The following is a 20,400-nucleotide window of genomic DNA, read 5'->3' on the forward strand; positions in this document are numbered from 1 at the left end:
TTATTTATGTATTACGATTAATTTAAAAATATTAATTCTAGTTAATCAAATAATATTTAACTACTGTTTAAATTAGAATCATAAAGGACATAAATTCAAAAAGATCTTCAATTAAATCTAACACTAGTTGATCATTCTGCACAGAACTTTTTAATAACTGAATAAAAAGGACATGTTGATAATTAAAAGAAAATATTCTAAATCACTACTATTAATATAATAGTGGAATCAACTAGTAATCTAAGTAGATAGTAATTTATATAAAAAATACAAGACCATGAAAATTCAGATAAACCTTCAACAAATAGAAAACTTTGAGCATTTCAAAAATTAATAAAAAATTATTTAAATAATTACACATATGAATAACATTTTGTTTAGATCAATTGGAACAATAACATAGCCCTTATTCTGAACTGAGTTTACTCTGAAAAATAGAGATTTTTATCAGAATTTAAATGTTCTTAATAATATGTCATTCAAAATTAACAAATACAAAATAACAGTCTGTTCAACAATCACCACAAAATGGCAAATTAAATTAATTTGCAAATATTGACTTTCCTAAATGCCAAATGTTATAACTTATTTTAAGATCAATCTTTATCAAAAGTATTTTTACAAAAGAACCTTCTTTAAATAACTGATCACATCTAGCAGTTAATATATTTAACAAAATCTATAGATCAAAAAATAACTTATGAAAAATTTTAATAATTTACATAAATCTTTAAATGTTGTAGCCTATATTCACAATTTTCATAATCTAGTGTTTTTAATCCTACTTAATGATTTATTAAAACAATTTAAATGTTTCCAAATAAGCTTTCAAACTAAGCTTTAAGGAAATTCAAAATTAATTTTTAAATTTAGACAGTTATATAATTCATTAAAAAATTTCGACTGTCACAAATAAATTAGTTTGAAAGTATTGCTCAAAGAAAATTAAAATGAAATGAAATATAATACCTCCATGATAACACAGTCATCACTAAAAAAAACTGTCAATGAAAAAGAATCGGTTCCTATAATCTAAGAATCACAATAAGTACTCTTATCACTGACTTGTATGAAACATAAAAAAAAAATTTAAGGTTAACTATCCAAATTTAAATATAATAGAAAGCTCCTTTTTTCAAGAACTGTACTATCACTTAATTCTGATTTGTCGATTTGTTGAAAATAAATTAATTCTTTCATCAAAACAACCACACAAGAATCTCATTGAGCAAAAAAATAACTTTCAATTTTATAAGAAATTTCTTATTAGAATCTTTGGAAGAGAAAAGTGGAAAATAATACGAATTATAATAAGCTATTTTCAGATTTAAAGAATAAATTAAAGATTTTCCCAGTTAATGAACTGGGCAAATGTATCTAGATACCCAGTGGTATGGATTTAGAGTGAGTGTACTGAGGCACATATTAATATGATGTTGGTCCTCCTTTTACACTGATGATAGCCTGTACACGTCTCGGAAGACTTTCCAACAGTTTTTGATAGGTGGCTATAGAAATTGACTTCCAGGCGTCCATAAGAGCTGAAGTGAGTGCTTGCAGTGAGGATGGTTGATTAGGCTGGCTACATAAACTGCGCTCTAATTCGTCCCAAAGGCGTTCTATGGGATTTAGATCGGGGCTCAGAGAAGGCCAGTCAGGTTTTTGAATACCCATTTTATCAAACCACATCTGTGCAAGCCTCGATGTGTGAATGGAGCAGTTACCCTGCTGGAAGAGAAATGGGCTTTCCCCAAAATATTGCAATAGAGATGGGAGAGCAGCATTGTCCAGAATGTCCACATATATCTCAGAGTTCATGTTTCCAATACCTGCAATCTCATGAACTGATCATGGACTGCAAAAGGAACAAAAATATCAAGAAAAGTTCAATCAACAAATTGAAAAAAAAAAAAAAAAAAGTTACCTGTTTCTCAAGAACTACTGCAAGAGTTCTTCTGTTGAAAATCTGTGGATCCATCCTGTAATCATATAAGAATAAAGCATGTACAATCTGTAAAATATAATTTAATTAAGTCTTCAAAACAAAATTTTCAAGTTACTTTATTTATTATTTAATTTTTAAAAAAATGAAATCAAAAACATTTATAGTTTTTAGGTATGTCACAAAGAATGGAAATATAAAATGCAGATTATTATTATTATATAAGAACAACCAACACTATGTAGCATAGCTTTGAATATAAATTGTTTTAGATACAATTTTGAACAGAAAACTACCAAAACATTAGACAGAAAAACTAATAACATAAACAATATCATCAAATAGATCCAAAGCTTGTGTCAAAAAATCTTTGAAATGTAGATGCAAGGACATTGCACGAATAATGAAGACATACATGAAATTTTATATTTGGATTATCATTAAATACACAATAAATGATACAAAACAAGTTAACTTTGTCATAAAATACGGTACACTTATTTAGTTATAAAAACAATAAAGTCTGAAAAATACAGTTTATTCGAATCAAAAGATATTTTTCATTAAAAGCAAGAACAGATGCTCAAAGAATAGTCGAGAGAATCTTTAAAATGAAAATGATGACTATATTTTAAAGTTTAAACATTCAATTGAAAGCAAAGTCATTAAACAGAGTTCTTCCTGAATTATTCTAAATCATACAGCATTAAATTTTAAATGAAACATAATGTGTAATTATAAAAAGGCAACTTCTTTAAACATTGTTAATCTAAAATAGCTCAAAGAATTCAGCAATTTCATAATTACATTCTTTTGCATCTAACACTTAAGAAATATAAAAGAAAAGATTACTGAAATATTAATAAAAAGTCTAAATGAAGCCGAGAGGCGACAGATATAAAATTTTCATAATTCAATACTTCCTTTTTATTACTCTCACTAAAATGTTCAAGAAGATGGAACTCCAATTAAATTTAAAATAAACTATATTTATCTTTAATAAGGCCATTGGGCCATTCAATTTTGTATAGTAACATAGCAAGTAATAACAATTTAAATTTTACATAAAAACACTAAATAAAAAATGAGAAATTCAACTATACTATTAACTCATTGAAATGAAAACAAAATTTTGCTCAGGATTTATTTAGAATGTTTCATGGAAAATATAATTGAAATTAAAAAGAAAAAGAAAGTAAAATCTTTGAAAACCTTATTGAAATGTAACTGATAAGAATTTGGCATCACTGATAAAATTTAAATATGCTTATTTTAAACTTATATATAAATGATATATCAATAGTGAAATAATCTACTGTTAATATAAAGTGGATTATTTCATTCATAATGGTGATACACAAATGCAAACATTAATTTCATTTAATAAGAAAAGTAGCATTAAGATTTTAAAATTATTCTCAGAAATATGATTTTAAGGAAAATTATTGCAAAGATAAGCTTCTCCAATGGGGGGAGGGGGAGGTAGCATTTCTGCTGTTTGAATTTCCCTGACTTTTCCAAGTTTTTTTAAGAAATTTCCCTGGCATTTTTCTGATGTTTCTAATATCTTTAGAGCAATGTTTTATTTTATTCAGTTTTATTATTGCACAATATGTTCTTAACTTTATTTGAAAAATTGTTCTACTCCTAACAAAAATCAGTATAAAATAAAATTTAATTCTTAGGGGAAAAACATATTTTCACTTATTGAATTTAAGATAAGCTTCAAGTATGTAAACCCTTCTCTTTTATCACAAATATATTAACCAGCACTAGAAGATACATTCTCATCTAGACCAATTTTTAGCCAACCAGTCATATTTCAAAGTTGTTTGTCAAATTTACTCACAAAAAATGCAGTACAAAAGTATATGCTCATTGACAGACTGCTTAAGAATGAAATTATTTGTTTCCTTCCAGTAGGATCTCCCCTATCCATACTGTTTACAAACACATCAACTGTAAGTAACAAAAATTTTACTAAAAGGAAGGAAAAAATTATTTACAAATTCAAAATGAAATCTGTGCATCCAAGTAAGAAATAAAATCTTCACTGAAATCAAAATTGCATTAATTTTTAGTGAACCAACCATAATTAAAATAAATTACTTGCAAGCTGGCTTAATGCTTAACCCAGAAAATAAGAAAAAAAAGTGAAAAATTGGTCCTTATCAATTTTTTTTCTTTATTGCATAAAAAGAAAAATGTTTCAGACATATAAATTTCAAAAAAGATAGTATGAATGAATTTTGCAAATTTTTGTGGCAAACAGTTCCATATACATCAAACCATTTAAAAAAAAATGCTGCACTTCTTTAAAAAAAAAAAAAAAAAAATTCCAAGAGACATGTACCTATAACGCATCAAACAAATTAATTTCTTATGTATTATATAACTTTTAAATTCTAAAGGATTTTCCTAAATATTTGGGAAATTTAACTGAACACACACACACAAAAAAAGAAGAAAATATTAGCAATAACGTCCATTTCTTGTCATCCCTAGCATCCATTCATATGAAAAATTTAGTAATCTGTGTTCATAATCTTTAAGAATAAAAAAAAAAAAAAAAAAAAAAAAAAAAAAAAAAAAAAATGTCTTATGGAAAATGTCAATAATGTTCAAAGCTTAATATATTTCAAAGATCTTCAAGAAGAGGGAAAAATAATTATTGTAAAGTACTTATTTAATTAAAATAAACTGTTTTGTAATTATAATAATGGAACAGTATTTTACAACCAGTTTTGAACATTAATACCCAAAATTCATATTTTTGCTCTTGTAACACCTGGTATGATCGATTTAACGTTCAAAGGAAAAAAAAAAAAAAGGTGTGTGTGTGTGTGTGGGGGGGAGAATAGCTCCATGTATATCTTTTTAAATAAAAGTGAACCATTAACGCTTAAAATCATAACAGTAGCAGGAGCTGGGCTTTAGTTAAGCCGCTTTTCCCATTAAACGCAAAACCTTTTTCGATAACTTGTTCTAAAAAATAAACAAGAACTTATGGTGAAAATATAATATATTTATACATATTAGTCACTCAAAAAAAATTGAGACACTTGGCTTGAACAACTACAAAGCTATTTATAAAATCATTTATCACATTAAAAGAAAAACAAAATGAATCAAGAAATATTTTAACATTTGGAGTACAGTTTGTAAAGAAAATTTTATTGGTGCTTTAAAATTATAATTTGATCTAGATTTTTGAATTGACTTTTCAAATGATAAATTCAAAAAATATATAGCTCATCAATAGAATTAAATTTACTATCCTCAATTTTAGATTATAAATTTAACCATAAAATGTTCAATAGTTAAGATTAGTTATAGAAAAAAAATGGCAAAAGAAAGATATATCAGTTGATGTGCGAAATCTTGTAATACGTCATTGGAAAAATAGAAAATCAGTTTGCTGTATAGGACACATCTTTAATTTGAATAGTCTATAGTTTTTAACATTATTCACAGGTTCAGGAAAACAGTGTTCAAAACAGGTAAAGATCAGGATGTCCAAGAATATTTAATGAATGTGAAAGAGATGGATTGTGAAACAAGTTCATTTTAATCCAAAAACTAGTGCAGTGAAATTGATTCTACAATGAAAAAAAATAAGTTCGGAAAATCTGTAAATCCTGAAAATGTCAGAATTGTTTTAAGAAAACAAATATCATTGCAGAGTACCTCAAAGAAAACTCTGCATTAACAAAACAAATTGACAAATTAGGCTAAAATGTTTATAAAGCAACCAAAAGAATTTTGGGAAAATTTAATTTTTTCTAATGAAAGCAAATATAATATTTTTGGATCGGTAGACAAGCAAAACACTTAGTGGTAACCAAATACAGCTATGCATGTCAAAAATTTATGACCTACTCTTAAATATGGAAATGGCAATCAAATGGTTTGGGATTGTATGGCAAGCACTGTAGACGGGAACTTACATTTTATTGATGGTAAAATGAATAAACAAGTCTATCTTCATATTCTCAAGCGAAATTTAAAGCAAAGTGCGAGCAAGCTGGGAATCGCAAGATATTTTAAATTGTACCCAGATAATGACTCGAAACATACTGCTGATATTAGCAAGTAATGGGTCCTCTACCACTGTCCTAGAGTTAAGACTCCTGCACAAAGTCTAGAACCTAACCCCATTGAGCAGGTCTGGGATTATTTACAGCCAAAAACTATATGAACAGCAAATTTCTAACAAGCAGAATTTAAGAAAACATTTGGTTGAATTAAAAACCAAATACAATGGATCATTTTGCAAAAAATGAGTCCAACCCATGCTAAATATACTATGAGAGGTTATAAAAAGCTAGGCTGGCCCATCAAGATATTAACCTTTAAGTTTTCATTGTTTTTTAAAAGTTTATTGAGAAGCATCCCAATACTTTTTTTGAGCATGTTTTTTTTTTTTTTTCTTTGCTCGATTTCTTTTATTTTCAATCCTAACCACAACTGCATAAATATGAGTTTTATTTGAATTATTATAATTTGTATATATCAAAATAATATTTATTTCTATGTTTGATTTCATTTGCATATTTAAATACAATATTATGATAAAAATCTGAACTTGTGCATCCCAATACTTTTTTGACAGACTGTATATGCAATAAATTAGATATGACGGTTAATCTCTCTCTTCCATAGTCTATTTTAGACTATCAGTAAAAGTTTGATTATCATTAGTTGCCAACAATGTTTCATTCTACTTATGAAAAAATACCACTGAATTATAATGTTTGATAAAAATTGCCAATTTATAAAAAAATTCCTAGTTTTACGATAAATTTCCATGATTTTTCTTGTCCTTCGGAATTCCCTGACAATTCCCGGTTTTCCGGTTGGCTGGCCACCACGAAAAATTTCAATGAAAACAAACATTTCTGACAATGATCCAAAGATGACCAAATTTGTTTTCAAAAATTAAGTCATTTTCATTATATAAATATTAAGTACAGCACGTAAGAAAGCATAACATTTTTTATCTTTCCATTTACGCAAAACGTATAATACTTCAAAGGTAAATATGTATCTCATCTCCAATGGGTTGATTTTGTTGCGACTTTCAAAACTGTTTCAATTTTGATAACTGAATTTTATATAATTTTTAAATTTAGTTTCAAAAATAAAATCCATTAAAAAATAAAATAAGGTTTTTCCGACAGAAAGGTCAAATACTTCAAGGGAAATAAAATATTTGACATTTCTGCTTTATTACCTCATGAACATATATCTTGCATTTATATCCTAGTTTTACCACAATTTAAATGATAAATAATTCCATGAAAAAGGTTACAACACTACATTAGTATTTTTTCTTTTTCTCACAGCTTAAAAAAAAAAAAAAAATTAAGAAGACTTTCTGGAAATTGTTACTTTTCAACATCCAGCAATCATGCTGATATTCCTCCTTCAAAGATATCAATCGCCTTACAATTTTTTGCATGGCTTGGTGAAATTTTTCATTCTGTTTTATGCTGACAACATCGAAGTTTTCAGATTAACAATTCAAGTGTGAAAAAGGAAAATGAATTTTTAAGTTTAGATTACACCTTAATATCTTAAAATTTAGAAACATCTCTACGAATTTGAGTTTGGATCACTTTGGCTTTTCAAAAAAGTTTGCTAATAGCTCTATAAGATTTTCAGTCTCATTTTCACTCATATCACACCCCACAAATACCCTTACCTTCAACTTTGCTATAGATAAAAGAACTGTTCACACAGAAGAAGAAGACTTCTTTCAGTAATGGTTCAAATAACTATTTTGTAAAGGTTAATTTTGTATGACATGATAGGAGTAAAACATTATACAATTTAATCAAAATTTCCCTTTGAATATTCCAGTTTCAGCGTCATCTGTTTCTCATCCTAATTTCATGCCAAATTAAAGAAAGTACATTCTTTAAAAGAAGGGGGGGGGGGGGATTCATTTCTCTCCAAAATCTAAAATGCTTCTGTAATTTTTGTACAGCATAGTTAACACAATACAGCAAAAAAATAAATCAAGTAAATTAGATCTCACTGGGGAAATGATCTCTTTTAATCACGACAAAAGTAAAAGTAAAGCATTTCTACACAAAGTTTTAGAAACATATAAACTTACATATAGTACAGAACTAAGAAAGATATTGATGGGAAAGTAGGAAAAGTAACAGAAAGTGGAAAATACTCGAATAATGAATAGGTGAGAACAGACCTGCATCAACAGGATAGTGAATTAGTTTTAATTCGGTTTCTCCGCATTACAATTATGATTAACTGAACAGTTTACTATTTCAGAAGAAAATCCTAAATAAATAATTTTTTTTTTACATAGAATTTACATAAAATAAATTTATTTAATATAATTAATCATATTCAAGATGCAGATATAAATATGATGCTTTTAAATATACAAAATTTAAACACAGATTTTAGACAAAACTATAGATCACAATTTAAAAAAAAAAAAAAAAAAAAAAAACCATTTTATTTTATCTTTAATTAGCATCTAAAAAGCTATCTTAAAAATAATTAGTGGTTTTGGCAATTTTTTCATTATTTTAGTTCTTAAATCACTCACCATATGGTACACAAGTTCTAGCTTAATTCCTTTCAACTAATGAAAATTAATTAATGAAAAATTTATAGGTATTCAATTGACTCAAATTAATAAAAAAAACTGATATTTTTCATAGATTATATAAATATTTAATTTTCTTAAAACTCATGATATATTCTTCAAGATTCAACTGAAAAGACAAATTAAAATAGTTTCGTTCCTAATAATATAAATAAACAAATAGGATTTCATTTTAAATATAACAGTATTTAAAGTTCCACTAATAATTAAATAGCTACTAGAAAATTCTAAATTTAATTTTCTATAACAGATCTATTTCAAGAATAAAATGTAATTTATATAAAAATTCTCAATTCAATGTAACTTAGATGAAAATAGAAGAATTAAATGTGAAATTTATAAGTGAAAATATATTAATTAAATTTTATTATTAATTACAATATAAGCTCAACAAGATATTTGCATCAAATCAAAGTAAATGAAAGCTACAGTATTTTTAATAATTATATAACATTCTGATAAAAATAAATTTTGGCTAAAACCGTTTAAAATATGAAAAGAACTATGAAATACAAAAGCTGCAAATTATGAAAATTCTTACGTGCAGTTATATGAACATAAAACAAATATAATTTTGTGGCAGAAAATTAAATTTTTTTCCAATGAATTAAAAAAACATATGTTACTGAATTTAACAAAATTTAAGATAGTTTTGTAGTAATGTGTATACCTGAATTGGAATAACTGTTACATTCGCTTTCTTAGCACAGACTAACCAAACCAATAATTTGACTGAAGCGCGACGCGATCGCAGGTTCCAGTAAATGGGCGGAGCATCATATACCGTTTATACATCACTTTCAACAAAATTTAAACAACATTATAATTATGTAAATAGATAATTATAAATTATTTTCAATGAAAAAAAATGGCATTAAAATGTGCAACAAAATAACAGCAAACAAATAATGAAGAGGAAAACAACGCAAACACAAATTTTACTTACTGTAAAAATACGAACCGGCAAAATGTCTGTAGAAACGAATAGATGTTGACAAACAGTTGAAATATCCGATTATAGATGGTGAAATAAGATAATTTTGGTACTCATTTTTTGTATTTTAAAAGCAAATGTCTCCGAATTCAATAAAAAAGCCGTTTAAACACTACTTCCAGTAGAAATGGTATTTGCTTGACTGATTTAAAAGAGCTTCGCAATACCAGTAGTTGGTATAGCGAAGCTTATAATGGAAAAATAATTAATCAGGGATATCAAATATTCAATATTGTTTATTTCTATCAATAATTAATGCAAGCAGTGAGTTTAACGAATTAAGAATTCGATTTTTTTTTTCAGTCAACAACTGAAAGGTTCAGAGCAGTTGCAGTTAACAATATTTTAAACCTTCCAGATTTAGAATTTTCATAAGCAAACACACGGAAAACGGATCTTTATTTATGCTTGTTTTTTCATTTTCTTTCATGAGTGATTTTTGTTTTCTTCATCAGAAGCGCTATACAGTAAACCTCTGAATTCAGCAATCACCATACTTCTTTGGTTGCTATTTCGAGCCCAAGCTCAAATCTGTTCACATGAAATTTCAAATTTTTTTATTATTCTGTCAATTCTTTTCATATGTTAGTTCTTTTAAAGCTGACTAAAGATTTAAGGTGGATTTACACGAGGCTAATTAATGCGCACAGTTGCTGACCATCTGGTATTGTGTCCTGTATTGTCCTGTAACAGTTGAGAAAACATCATTGGGACAGTGGTAAATGGTTGTCCCGACCAGACAATAATTTGCCTTTGGCCCACCATTTTCTCTATTGTGTCTGCTTTGGTAGAAATTGGTTTAAAAATTGAAATTTGTTGGTGTGAAAATATAATTTATTTAGCATGACAGAAATGAAAGAATATCCGTGCTCCAAGCCTCTCAACAACGTGCCCCCCTCCACGCTATTTTGTATACTATAATTTTTAAGCCTATTTCTACCAACATATCTCTCTAAAAGTGCTTTTTTCAGCCATTCGTTTTTCCCCCGAAGCAATTTTTTTTTTTTTTTTTTACTTTTATTTCCTGTAGCTTTTATTTCATCTATTTGATTTTTTTATCAACTAAGTTTTAATTGGTCTACGTTTTAATGAAAAAATATTCCAATGCTATGAAAAATGTGCATTATAAAATATATTATAGACCTGTTTTGTCAAATGTGGCAGAGACATGAGACGGCGTACTGTATATTCCTGTCTTTCAGCCAATATTTCTATACTTTTTTTAGATTGTTGTCTGCATGTTAATGGTTATTTTGTCATATTTCCTCAGTCAATTGATAAAACTCTCAATAAATCAAATATTTAACGATTACTATTTTTACTATAACCATATTTTGGCATAGTCATCGTTTTCTTAGATTTGAATTTGCTAAGATTTTGAGATGGACATAATTGCATTAATTGAAATATCTAGATTTTTAATATACTAATGCATTCCTAATTTTATTAAATTTGTATATGAAATATAAGCTTTATACATTTGGTGTTAGTAATAACAATAATTGTGGATCCATATTTTAATAATGAAATCTGGTGAAAGATTTTTAATGTGCAACTCTTTTTTTTCTAACTATTTACATACGATTATTTAAGAATACTGTGTTTGTTGACTTTCATAAAATATTTAATTCTATTCCTTTTTGTGAATTGTTTCTTAAATTTATTTATAAGTGTAGGAGAGAAATTCATAAAAGTGTTTAGAATCATGAGTTAGCACTCCCATGTGTTTTATGAATTATTTGGCACAATGTATATTTTTTAATGAAATTTATAGTAGTTATATGGCAATAATTCCGTATTTAATTAATTTTAAATTTCTCTTACCATCTGCAGTTTTAATTTTATTTTATGTATTGTAGGCTTAATTAGAAAAAGCAATAAATTAGAAACGTAGAACCCTCATTATACCACTAACAAATTTAAATTCTCTACAGTTGCACGAGAAAAATTGTGGTAATATAATTATGCTACAAAGTAGTATTTCAATGGGCAATTATAATTATTAAATTTGACCTTTGTTGTATTTATTCAGTTTTTAATAGCATCATAACTTTCAGAATATACATAATATATAATATTCCCCAATTCATATAATGAATTGTCAGACAATGAGACTTGTAAATTTGTGTCCCCATATCGCGAACACAACTTTCTATTGAACATTGATAGTGTTTTGCACAGGAATAAAAATCTAAAACGAAACACATTTGAGGCAGTTTCTGAAGCCATTTCTACAGAAATGGTACTTCAGGATTGAGTTCTGAGACAGTTAATGCGAAAATTAGAAGGCCTAGAGGAATGCACAACACTGACCTTTCTAAAATAACCAAATTTAAAAAATCAGGATTTGGAATTGTAGGTTAGTGCTGGTTTCAATGACCTAACCTACAAATTTGCCTGCCTAATCTAAAATATGCTAGAACTAAGAAAACAAGGTTTAAGTTAAAGAAAATTTAATTACAACATATTTACAAGACTTTGTACAATTGCAAGATTAGTGAAACACGCTTAAATATTGAGTCAGACTCGTTCCGATCGCGGCAGTGTTTGTTTTTTATTCTTGCTTCGCTGGTTTATAAATAGCCTGAAGGAGTCGTTGATTTGCATATTTGCCGAGATCAAAAATAACCGCAAAGCGGCACTGTCAATTTGATTTGAACCTCCTGGCAAATGTCAGTTTTTAGTTGCACTTTGTAGTACCGCTACAGCATTGTCAATTTGAACCTCGTGGCAAATGTCAGTTTTAGTTTCACTTTGTAGTACCGCTACAGGGACTCCCCCTCCAGTGTCAACGTAGATTTTTTAGATCAATTCGAAAGCGAACCTTTCTGCCAAACCTAGTGGTTGTTGTCTTTGATGGTGCTCCAAAGCGGCAAATCCAATTTTTGTATAACGTACGGGCAACTGTTTCTGCAGTGATGTCTTGGATTGGAAAAGCTTCGGGCCATCTTGTAAAGCGATCGATGCAAGTGAGGCAGTATGAATATCCTCTCGAAGGTGGCAGTCTTCCAACAATATCAACGTGGATGTGTTCGAACCTTGCAGATGGAAGTTGATAAAATCCTAGAGGTGATCTTATGTGCCTTGAGACTTTATTGCGCTGGCATTCTAAGCAGGATCGAGCCCATATTGCGATACCTTTCTTCATGAAAGGCCAAACAACTTTTGTGCTCAGAAGCCTCTGTGTAGATCTGATTCCGGGATGAGATATTCCATGGAATGAGTTGAAAATGATCTTGCGGAAACTTCTAGGCACGAATGGTCGAAGAATCCCTAAAGAAATGTCACAGTATAGATTCGAATCTTGATAATACATGGGTTGGAGTTTTAGATTAGTCTTGTCAGGATAAGATAGTAATTCCTGTAACTCTGCATCAGTTTTTTGCTCTTCAGCCATCTTGTTGTAGTTAATAGGAGATGGTGTATCGATAGTTGTAATCCTTGATAGAGTATCCGCTACAACATTTTCTGCTCCTTTAATGTATTGGATGTTGGTCGAAAATTGACCAATGTAATCAAGGTGTCTGAGTTCTCTAGGGCTTGCGTTCTCCGGCTTTTGTCGGAAAGCATAGATGAGAGGCTTGTGGTCTGTAAAAATTATAAACTGACGTCCTTCCAGCATATGACGAAAATGCCTAATGGATGCGTACACTGCAAGTAGTTCTCTGTCATAAGCACTGTACTTTTTTTCAGCCGTCGATAGTTTTCTTGAGAAAAATGCAAATTGGTTGATAGCCGTCCGAAGAGCTTTGTTGTAGAACTCCTCCGATGGCTGTGTCGGATGCATCAATGGTTAAGGAAATACTAGCATATGATGATGGGTGAACCAAAGTTGCAGCATTTGCCAAATCATTTTTGCACTGTTGGAAGGCTTTCTCAGCTTCAACTGTCCAAACTATAGGTCTTTTTTCTTTTTTCTTTGCACCTTTCAGGTAATAAAACAATGGAGCTTGGGTGGATGCGGCATGCGGGATAAAACGTCTGTAAAAATTCATCATCGCCAAAAACCGTCTCATCTCCTGTACAGTTGAGGGTTTGGGGAAATTGACGATTGAGGAAACTTTGTCTTCCATTGGTTGTATTCCCTTTTCGGTTATCTTGTATCCAAGGAAGTTTACTTGAGATTTTCCAAAATTACACTTTGAAGGGTTGATTCGAATTCCTTGGTCTTGAAAACGCTTAAAAAGGATACGTAGATGGCTGATGTGTTCCTCTTCGTTTTTCGATGCAACCAAGACGTCATCGATGTAGGGCATGCAAAAGTCGAGATCTTGCAAAATGCTGTGGATAAATCTTTGGAATGTCTGCGCAGCGTTACATAAGCCAAAGCTCATAAAGGGAAATTCGAAAAGTCCAAAAGGCGTGATGACTGCTGTTTTCGGTATGTCTTCTTCTCTCATCGGTATCTGATGGTAAGCTCGAAAAAGGTCGATAGTTGAAAGAATGGCGTTTCCTTCTAGTAGAAGTGCCACGTCATGGATATGAGGTATCGGGTATTTGTCAGACTTTGTAACTGCATTCAGTCTTCTTTAATCACCGCAAGGTCTCCAATCTCCATTCTTTTTCGGTACTATATGCAATGGTGATGCCCAACTGCTTTTGGATGGTCTGCAAATGCCTTGATCGATCATATATTGGAATTCTCGTTTGGGTATGATTAGCTTCTCCGGTGGAAGTCTTCTTGCCCTTGAAAATACCGGAGGTCCAGTCGTTTCAATATGGTGTTCCATTTGATGTTTCACTTTAGCCTTTGCTTCCACTCGAGTAATTTCCGGAAACTCCATCAAAAGTTCTTTGTAAGGAGAGTCTTCAGCAAGAAGAGTGATTTTTCCTTCAGACGAGGCTATCATTTGAACTGAAATCTTCCTTCCAGTGCTCGTGTCGATGAGGCAGTTATTTTTCATATCGACCAGCAAACCGACGGTTTTAAGAAAATCGGCTCCAATGATGGGGTGGGAAACAGATGCTATTATGAATGGCCACCGGAACACTCTTCGAAGGTTTAGGTCCAAGGTAAGAAGTTTTTCGCCAAAAGTTGAAATAGTAGTTCCATTTGCTGCAAATAGTTTGAGTTTAGAAGCAGTGCAATTCTTTTCTTGGATAGTTGTTGGTGGAATGACGGAGGCTTCGGCACCTGTGTCGATTAAAAATCGGAATCCAGTTGATTTGTCGGCCAAAAACATTCTTTTAGATTGGCCGCATACGCTTGTGGCCTCAAGCGATGGCCTGTCTAGTTTTCCTGATTGTAATTGCAAGGTTTTTTGCAATTTCTGGCCGTGCTTCCAAATTTATGATGAAACCAACAAATTCCAGCACTGGGGTCGAATCTTCGTGAACTAGAATGGCTTCTCGAAAATCTTCCACTAGCTGGACTTCGGGATTGTCTTCTCCATTTTGTTCTGGTATCCTGGAGATCTTTGACCGATTTAGAGAGCTCTTCGATTTGCCTTCGAAGTGTGTGGCAGTCCTTGCATCCGCTATTCGGGCCTTCGACCAAGTGGATGAATGACGAGTCAGTAACTTCCAAGACCTTGTCTGCCATCTTTGCAAGAGCATCTAAATCACCGGTGCTGACAGCTAGGATTTGCTGTACAGCTGTGGGCAAGCGTTGTAACCATAAATTTTTCAGAAGGTCTTCTGGTACCTTAGAAGAGAGGTCTCGCATCTTGCACAGGAGTTGAGTCGGACGATCGTCCCCAAGTTGCAGCTCTTGTAGAAGCAATTTAAGCCGGTGAGTCTCTGAATCTGCAAATTGCTCAATCAGGCGCTCCTTTAAAGCTTTATACATTAGTTCCGTAAGTTAGTTTTGCAGGAGTAGCTTCGAGGTGTTCTCTGTAAGTTGCTCTCCATCCCATTAATACCGTAGGAAGTGCATCCACCCATCACGTCCAGGTCACCAATTTAGCGGTAAGGGACGCGGGAGGATAGAACCTGGACCTTTTGGATAGCAGTCCAGTAATGATCCAATTATGCCAAAACAGCTGTTCGGGCAGAAGCGCTGTTACTGGCTTATATGCAATTCACCACAAAGTTAATAACCCAGACATTAGATGGCTTCATCTGCTGCATGAGTTTATGAATGTAGCAAACGAAAAGATAACCACAACAGACAATTTAGTAGGTATAATAATGTCTTATTTTTTATTTGTATAATAAAAAATATAAATATCAAAAAAATATCAAAAATTAAATATGAAAGATTTTATAGGCAAAATCTGATTCCTTTCAATTTTTATATGCTAATGAAACAATATTAATTTCACTGGAGTAATATAAGATGTTTTAATTAAATAGTAATAATTAAGTTTTCCAAAATCATTTTAGCATATGTAGAAAATATGAATATAATAATTCCTAGATATCTTATTTCATTAAAATAAATTTTGAAACCTTATTGTATTTTACCACGTTGCCACGGCACAGCTCCTTCATTATTCAAATATCTGGCAAGATTATTCTGATATAATTTGGCAAATTTTTACGATTACGACCAGGAATATTCTGAATATTGAACAGTTCAGTTATTTCTGATCTCTATCGAGCAGGAATAACCTCACCACTTTGAGTATTTTCTTCATCCAAAGAATTCCGAGATAGATAAGACGATGCAGAAGTTTATATGAACTAATTATGCAAAGCACAAGAGTTCTTGTAAGTGGTAGTGAATTAACATTCTATTTTTCGTGTGAAAATGCGAAATTGGCCAGTTAAAATCCCGAAAACATTTTTTACAACTCGTGTAGCTCGATTTGGACGGTAGTTAAATAACTTTTACTCGGTTCTCAGTAGATGACTTCTATACGGAGATATGGTTTCAAAGGGAATGTGTCATCCCCAAGAATGCATCTGTTATTTCCAAATAAAGAATAATGATCTAATTTTTCATATAGTGAATAGTTCTGAAGTTCTCCCCAATCAAAAACTACGCCGTTGCATCCAACATAGATGTTTAGGAAAGATAATCCAACTAGCTAATGCTAATAGAACTACGATATTGAAACATTTGTAATTAAAAAATTACAAGCCCACAATCAGGAGGAGTTTGTATCAGGAGATGCTTTCCATAAAGATTAGGATCTATCTTATGTTTCTGTTATCCTATGGTAGGCGTAGTCTTCTATTGTGCACAATGGTTGGCCTCGTGTGAACGCTGCACTCAGCCAGATATCTGTCCGCTAGTTGGCAATGCATGGGCAGAAAGACAGGAAAATGTTGCTGGGTCCATGTGTTTCCCTGATGAAACAACTATCTGCCATTGTTCCATTGCGGTCACGTGATCTTCCAGAGGAGGCGCGGTCTTCTATTGCGCGCAATAGTTGGCATCGTGTGGAAGCTGCTTAAGGCCTGAATTGCTTATCCGGGCTAAACAAGGACTGTAAACAATGTAATTTTGTACAGATTAGAAAAATGTAACAATTAACCGAAAATAACGATTTTATATAAATATTCGAGACATTAAGGTATAGTAAATTTATTCCTATTAGTTGATATTTGACGTTGAACTTGATTCAGTGTTGGAAATCACAGAATAAAATTTGCACTTGATAACAATGAGGTACCAAATTTTAATATCTAAGTAATTGGAAATTTCTTGCACAGGAATTTTTTCATGATTACTCTAATATTTTATAGTTAAGCAATATAGTTTTTATGAAGCACATATTTCTAGCTATTTTTATTATTAGTTATTCTTATCAAAATATTTTCAAAGTCAGCTTCTTGCATTTAGATTGCATAAATCTTGATATTTATTCTTAAATAAATCTCTGTATTCATAAATTGGGTGTTCTACTTGATGGTAAGCTTTAACAAAATAGATGCGACAGAATATTTGCTTACCACATAATTTAGACGTAAAATCTGCTATATAGGATATATACTTTCCTTTAATTGTTCGTGCATTATGTGTACAATAATCACCAACTAATCTCCACTCAACAAAACGTTTTTCTTTCCGTAAAGGAGACGCATATGCACTTTTGGAAGATCTCATGTAATTAAGTTGAATTATGCGCTGAAATTCTGTTTTAGCTATTTTTAGTCTGTCTGTTGCTAATGTTCTACTTTTACTGCGACTGGAGAACTTATATTGGTTATATGATGCATAGTATTGTGTTTGACAGGATGATTGGGGTCTGATAATTTAGTAATTTTAAGATATTTCAATAAGAGTTTACTATAAGCATTATTTATATAAACAGATTTTAAAGAAAAAAATTGAATATATACTTAATTTATCAGACATTTTTAAAATAGTAACATAATCAATAAAATACTTCGCAATCAGCGGATAAATTAAATTGATGCAAAAAATCTCCGTCAAAAATAGTACATAATATAAAATGAATAAGCTTGATATAAAATATAAGTAAAATTTCTGTGTAAATCAAATTTTACTGTGATAGATTTTCATCCGTATACATTTATAATGGTGTCATTTCCGGAATGAAAATTTTGAAAAATTGGCCTTTCCTTATTCTGTCATCTCTATCAGAATCTACCAAAAAACAAATACCTAATTGCTTGAACATAAGACATACGCACAAAGGAATATTTTTGGAGCACCTTGCATATTCAATATGGAAACGAAATTTAATTCATTATTTTTGGATATAAGTGATTATACCTTTTTGAAAATCATTTTATTGTTGAAATAGATAGTAAAATATAACAATTTACATTCAGAAAATCATCTTATAAATTTTGAATCAGATTGTAAGGAATAAGAGTCCGTTTATAATCATTAACCGAGAAAGATTTTAGTAACTTCTTAGCTACAATCATATCTTGAAGTTACAAAGGAATTTCTTCCATGACGGAATCGATGTATATGTTAGATTAAACATTGAAAATTGTCCTATATCCTTTGCTAAAATATTTTGACAAAATTTTCAAAACGAAACCCCAAAAGGCAAGCAGATTTAAGCAAATACAATTGATAATATCTGACCAAAAGCAAAGGTTCTAATTTCAGATTTAGAAGAGTAATATTTTCATTTTAAGGAAGAATTTTTCATCGCTAGTGGCCAAATATTTAAGAAAGACATGAACTGATTTTACTAAAATCTTTAAAAATGCATTTTAAAGATAATTTATTACAACCATTTAAGAGTTAAAGCGAAATAAATATAAAAATAGAACTAGAGAGATTTTATATTGGCCTGGGATGACTGAAAAGAAAGAGGACTTATTTTTTATAATTTTCTTTGGCTGTTTCATTTTCCAAAATTTAATCATAGAAGAGAGTCTTATATCAACGAAAATATCATAATGGTCCATAAGAGAGTAGATTTCTTTCATTTTCAGAATCATATCTACTACAGAACTATAGCTTTTGGAGTTGATATTGTTAAGAATCTGTGATGCGGCTTTCCAGCATAGTTGGTTCCATGGGAGGTCCCAGAGCTTGGAGACAAACTTGGCGACGAATTTGGTGACTTTGGCGCCAAAATAGATTATACCCGAAACATCGAGAATTTTCCCGATCCGTCCAGTAGGAACGGAGATACGCCTCGAACGTTCCTGATTGGTTGAGAGGCTTCTAGCCCCTCAACCAATAAAATGAACCTATAAACCTATAAAAGGAAGCAGCCGCAGTTGCTGAGTAGTCGCGAACCAGTGTAGTCGAAGAGTAGTCGGAAGCGAAAGAGTAGTCGTAGTAGTGAACCAGAGTCGTCGTAGTCGGGATCGATGATAAAGAACTGGCCTTCCAGAAATAAGCAGAGCAGCGACGGAGTGAAGCTAGTGCTGAACTAAGCTGTGCGCTACTGTCTGCAGTAGAATCTGTTCTATGCTGCTGTTTATGCTGTTTTGTATGTTGCCGTGTATGCCGTTGTATGCTGCACGTCTCGGCTGAAGATAATCGTCTTCTGTGCTGTATATAGTTGTCGTCTTTGTGCTGTCCTGTGTGTCTTCGTGTAAATAAACGTCGTTGCTTTATTTTCTACTGCCGCCTGGTGATTGAGCGTTCTTCACACCATATAACTTCCACTATCCAAACGAACCCGGAAAATTTCGTAACATTTGGTGTCAGAAGTGGGAAATTTCGTAACAATATATTAAAATTTGAAGAAATTATACATCAGAAAACCATTTAGTGAAATCCTTTTTGCAAGATTTGTTGTTTCCAGGGTTTTTTGTTATTACGATGCCTGCCAAAATCCGTATTCTAGATTTGGAAGTTTTGCAAATATTTAAAAATGCGGAAACTTGTTTTCCTGCACCAAATTTTATAATTGAAAAAAAAAAAAAACCCTGCTAATGAAAAAAAATCTATCCTGCAAAAAACTGAATTTGATAGCAGAAACCTGCATTCCACAGACTTCCAGAAAAAAAAAAAACTGTACCAAAGATTTATTTCCCTAAATATTGCACCTTGACATATATTTTCCATTACTAAGTTTCATTAAAAAAGGTGAAAAATTGTATGAAAACGTTTTGACTTTTATTAAAAAAAAACATATTTTTAAATGACCTCCATAGTCTAAAAGCGTCAATTAGTAAAATATTTTTCTTACAACCATTTATGTATGCCCAAAGTTTCACATTTCGATCACCAAAATTTGCAGAAATATTAAAAGGCAAATTATTGATTTTAAAGGGGCGGGTGCGTTGGGAAATTGAATTCAAGATGAGATTTAGTATAATGGTAGTGTAGCTTTAGAATGTTCAATATCGTTTATTCATCAAAATATTGAAACTCAATAACCAGCCAATTCCGAGAAAGTAACCTTCAAACTGTTGGTATAGCCTATATACTTGCAATTTGTCTGTGCATTCATCAGTCCAACGGCGTGTTGTAAGACAATCACATCGTAAGCGGGA

General features: G+C 30.9%; 2 protein-coding genes across 3 annotated transcripts in view; both read right to left on the minus strand.

Moving 5' to 3' along the window:
• The window catches only part of LOC129958897 (histone-lysine N-methyltransferase KMT5B-like), a 34,414-nt gene extending 24,527 nt beyond the window's left edge, over positions 1-9,887 (minus strand). The window contains exons 1-2 of one of the 2 annotated variants that reach the window (XM_056071619.1): positions 9,529-9,887; positions 1,925-1,979 (exon numbers count right to left, since the gene is read on the minus strand). In XM_056071619.1, the coding sequence (XP_055927594.1) occupies positions 1,925-1,978 (54 nt within the window). In that variant the 5' untranslated portion in view covers position 1,979; positions 9,529-9,887. Of the gene's footprint in view, positions 1-1,924; positions 1,980-9,252; positions 9,299-9,528 lie in introns of those variants that run through there. The other variant, XM_056071620.1, reaches the window with a different exon arrangement.
• Positions 9,888-14,806: 4,919 nt separating this feature from the next.
• On the minus strand, positions 14,807-15,364 carry LOC129959364 (uncharacterized). Its single transcript, XM_056072184.1, has one exon. The coding sequence runs from the start codon at positions 15,362-15,364 to the stop codon at positions 14,807-14,809; it is 558 nt and encodes a 185-aa protein (XP_055928159.1).
• Between the last annotated feature and the right edge of the window lie 5,036 nt (positions 15,365-20,400).

This window comes from Argiope bruennichi, chromosome X1 (genome assembly GCF_947563725.1).
Source record: "Argiope bruennichi chromosome X1, qqArgBrue1.1, whole genome shotgun sequence".
Classification (NCBI taxonomy): domain Eukaryota; kingdom Metazoa; phylum Arthropoda; class Arachnida; order Araneae; family Araneidae; genus Argiope; species Argiope bruennichi.

Coding starts and splice junctions, on each gene's coding strand:
- LOC129959364 (XM_056072184.1), bottom strand. CDS start 15,364: ATGTATAAAGCTTTAAAGGAGCGCCTGATTGAGCAATTTGCAGATTCA.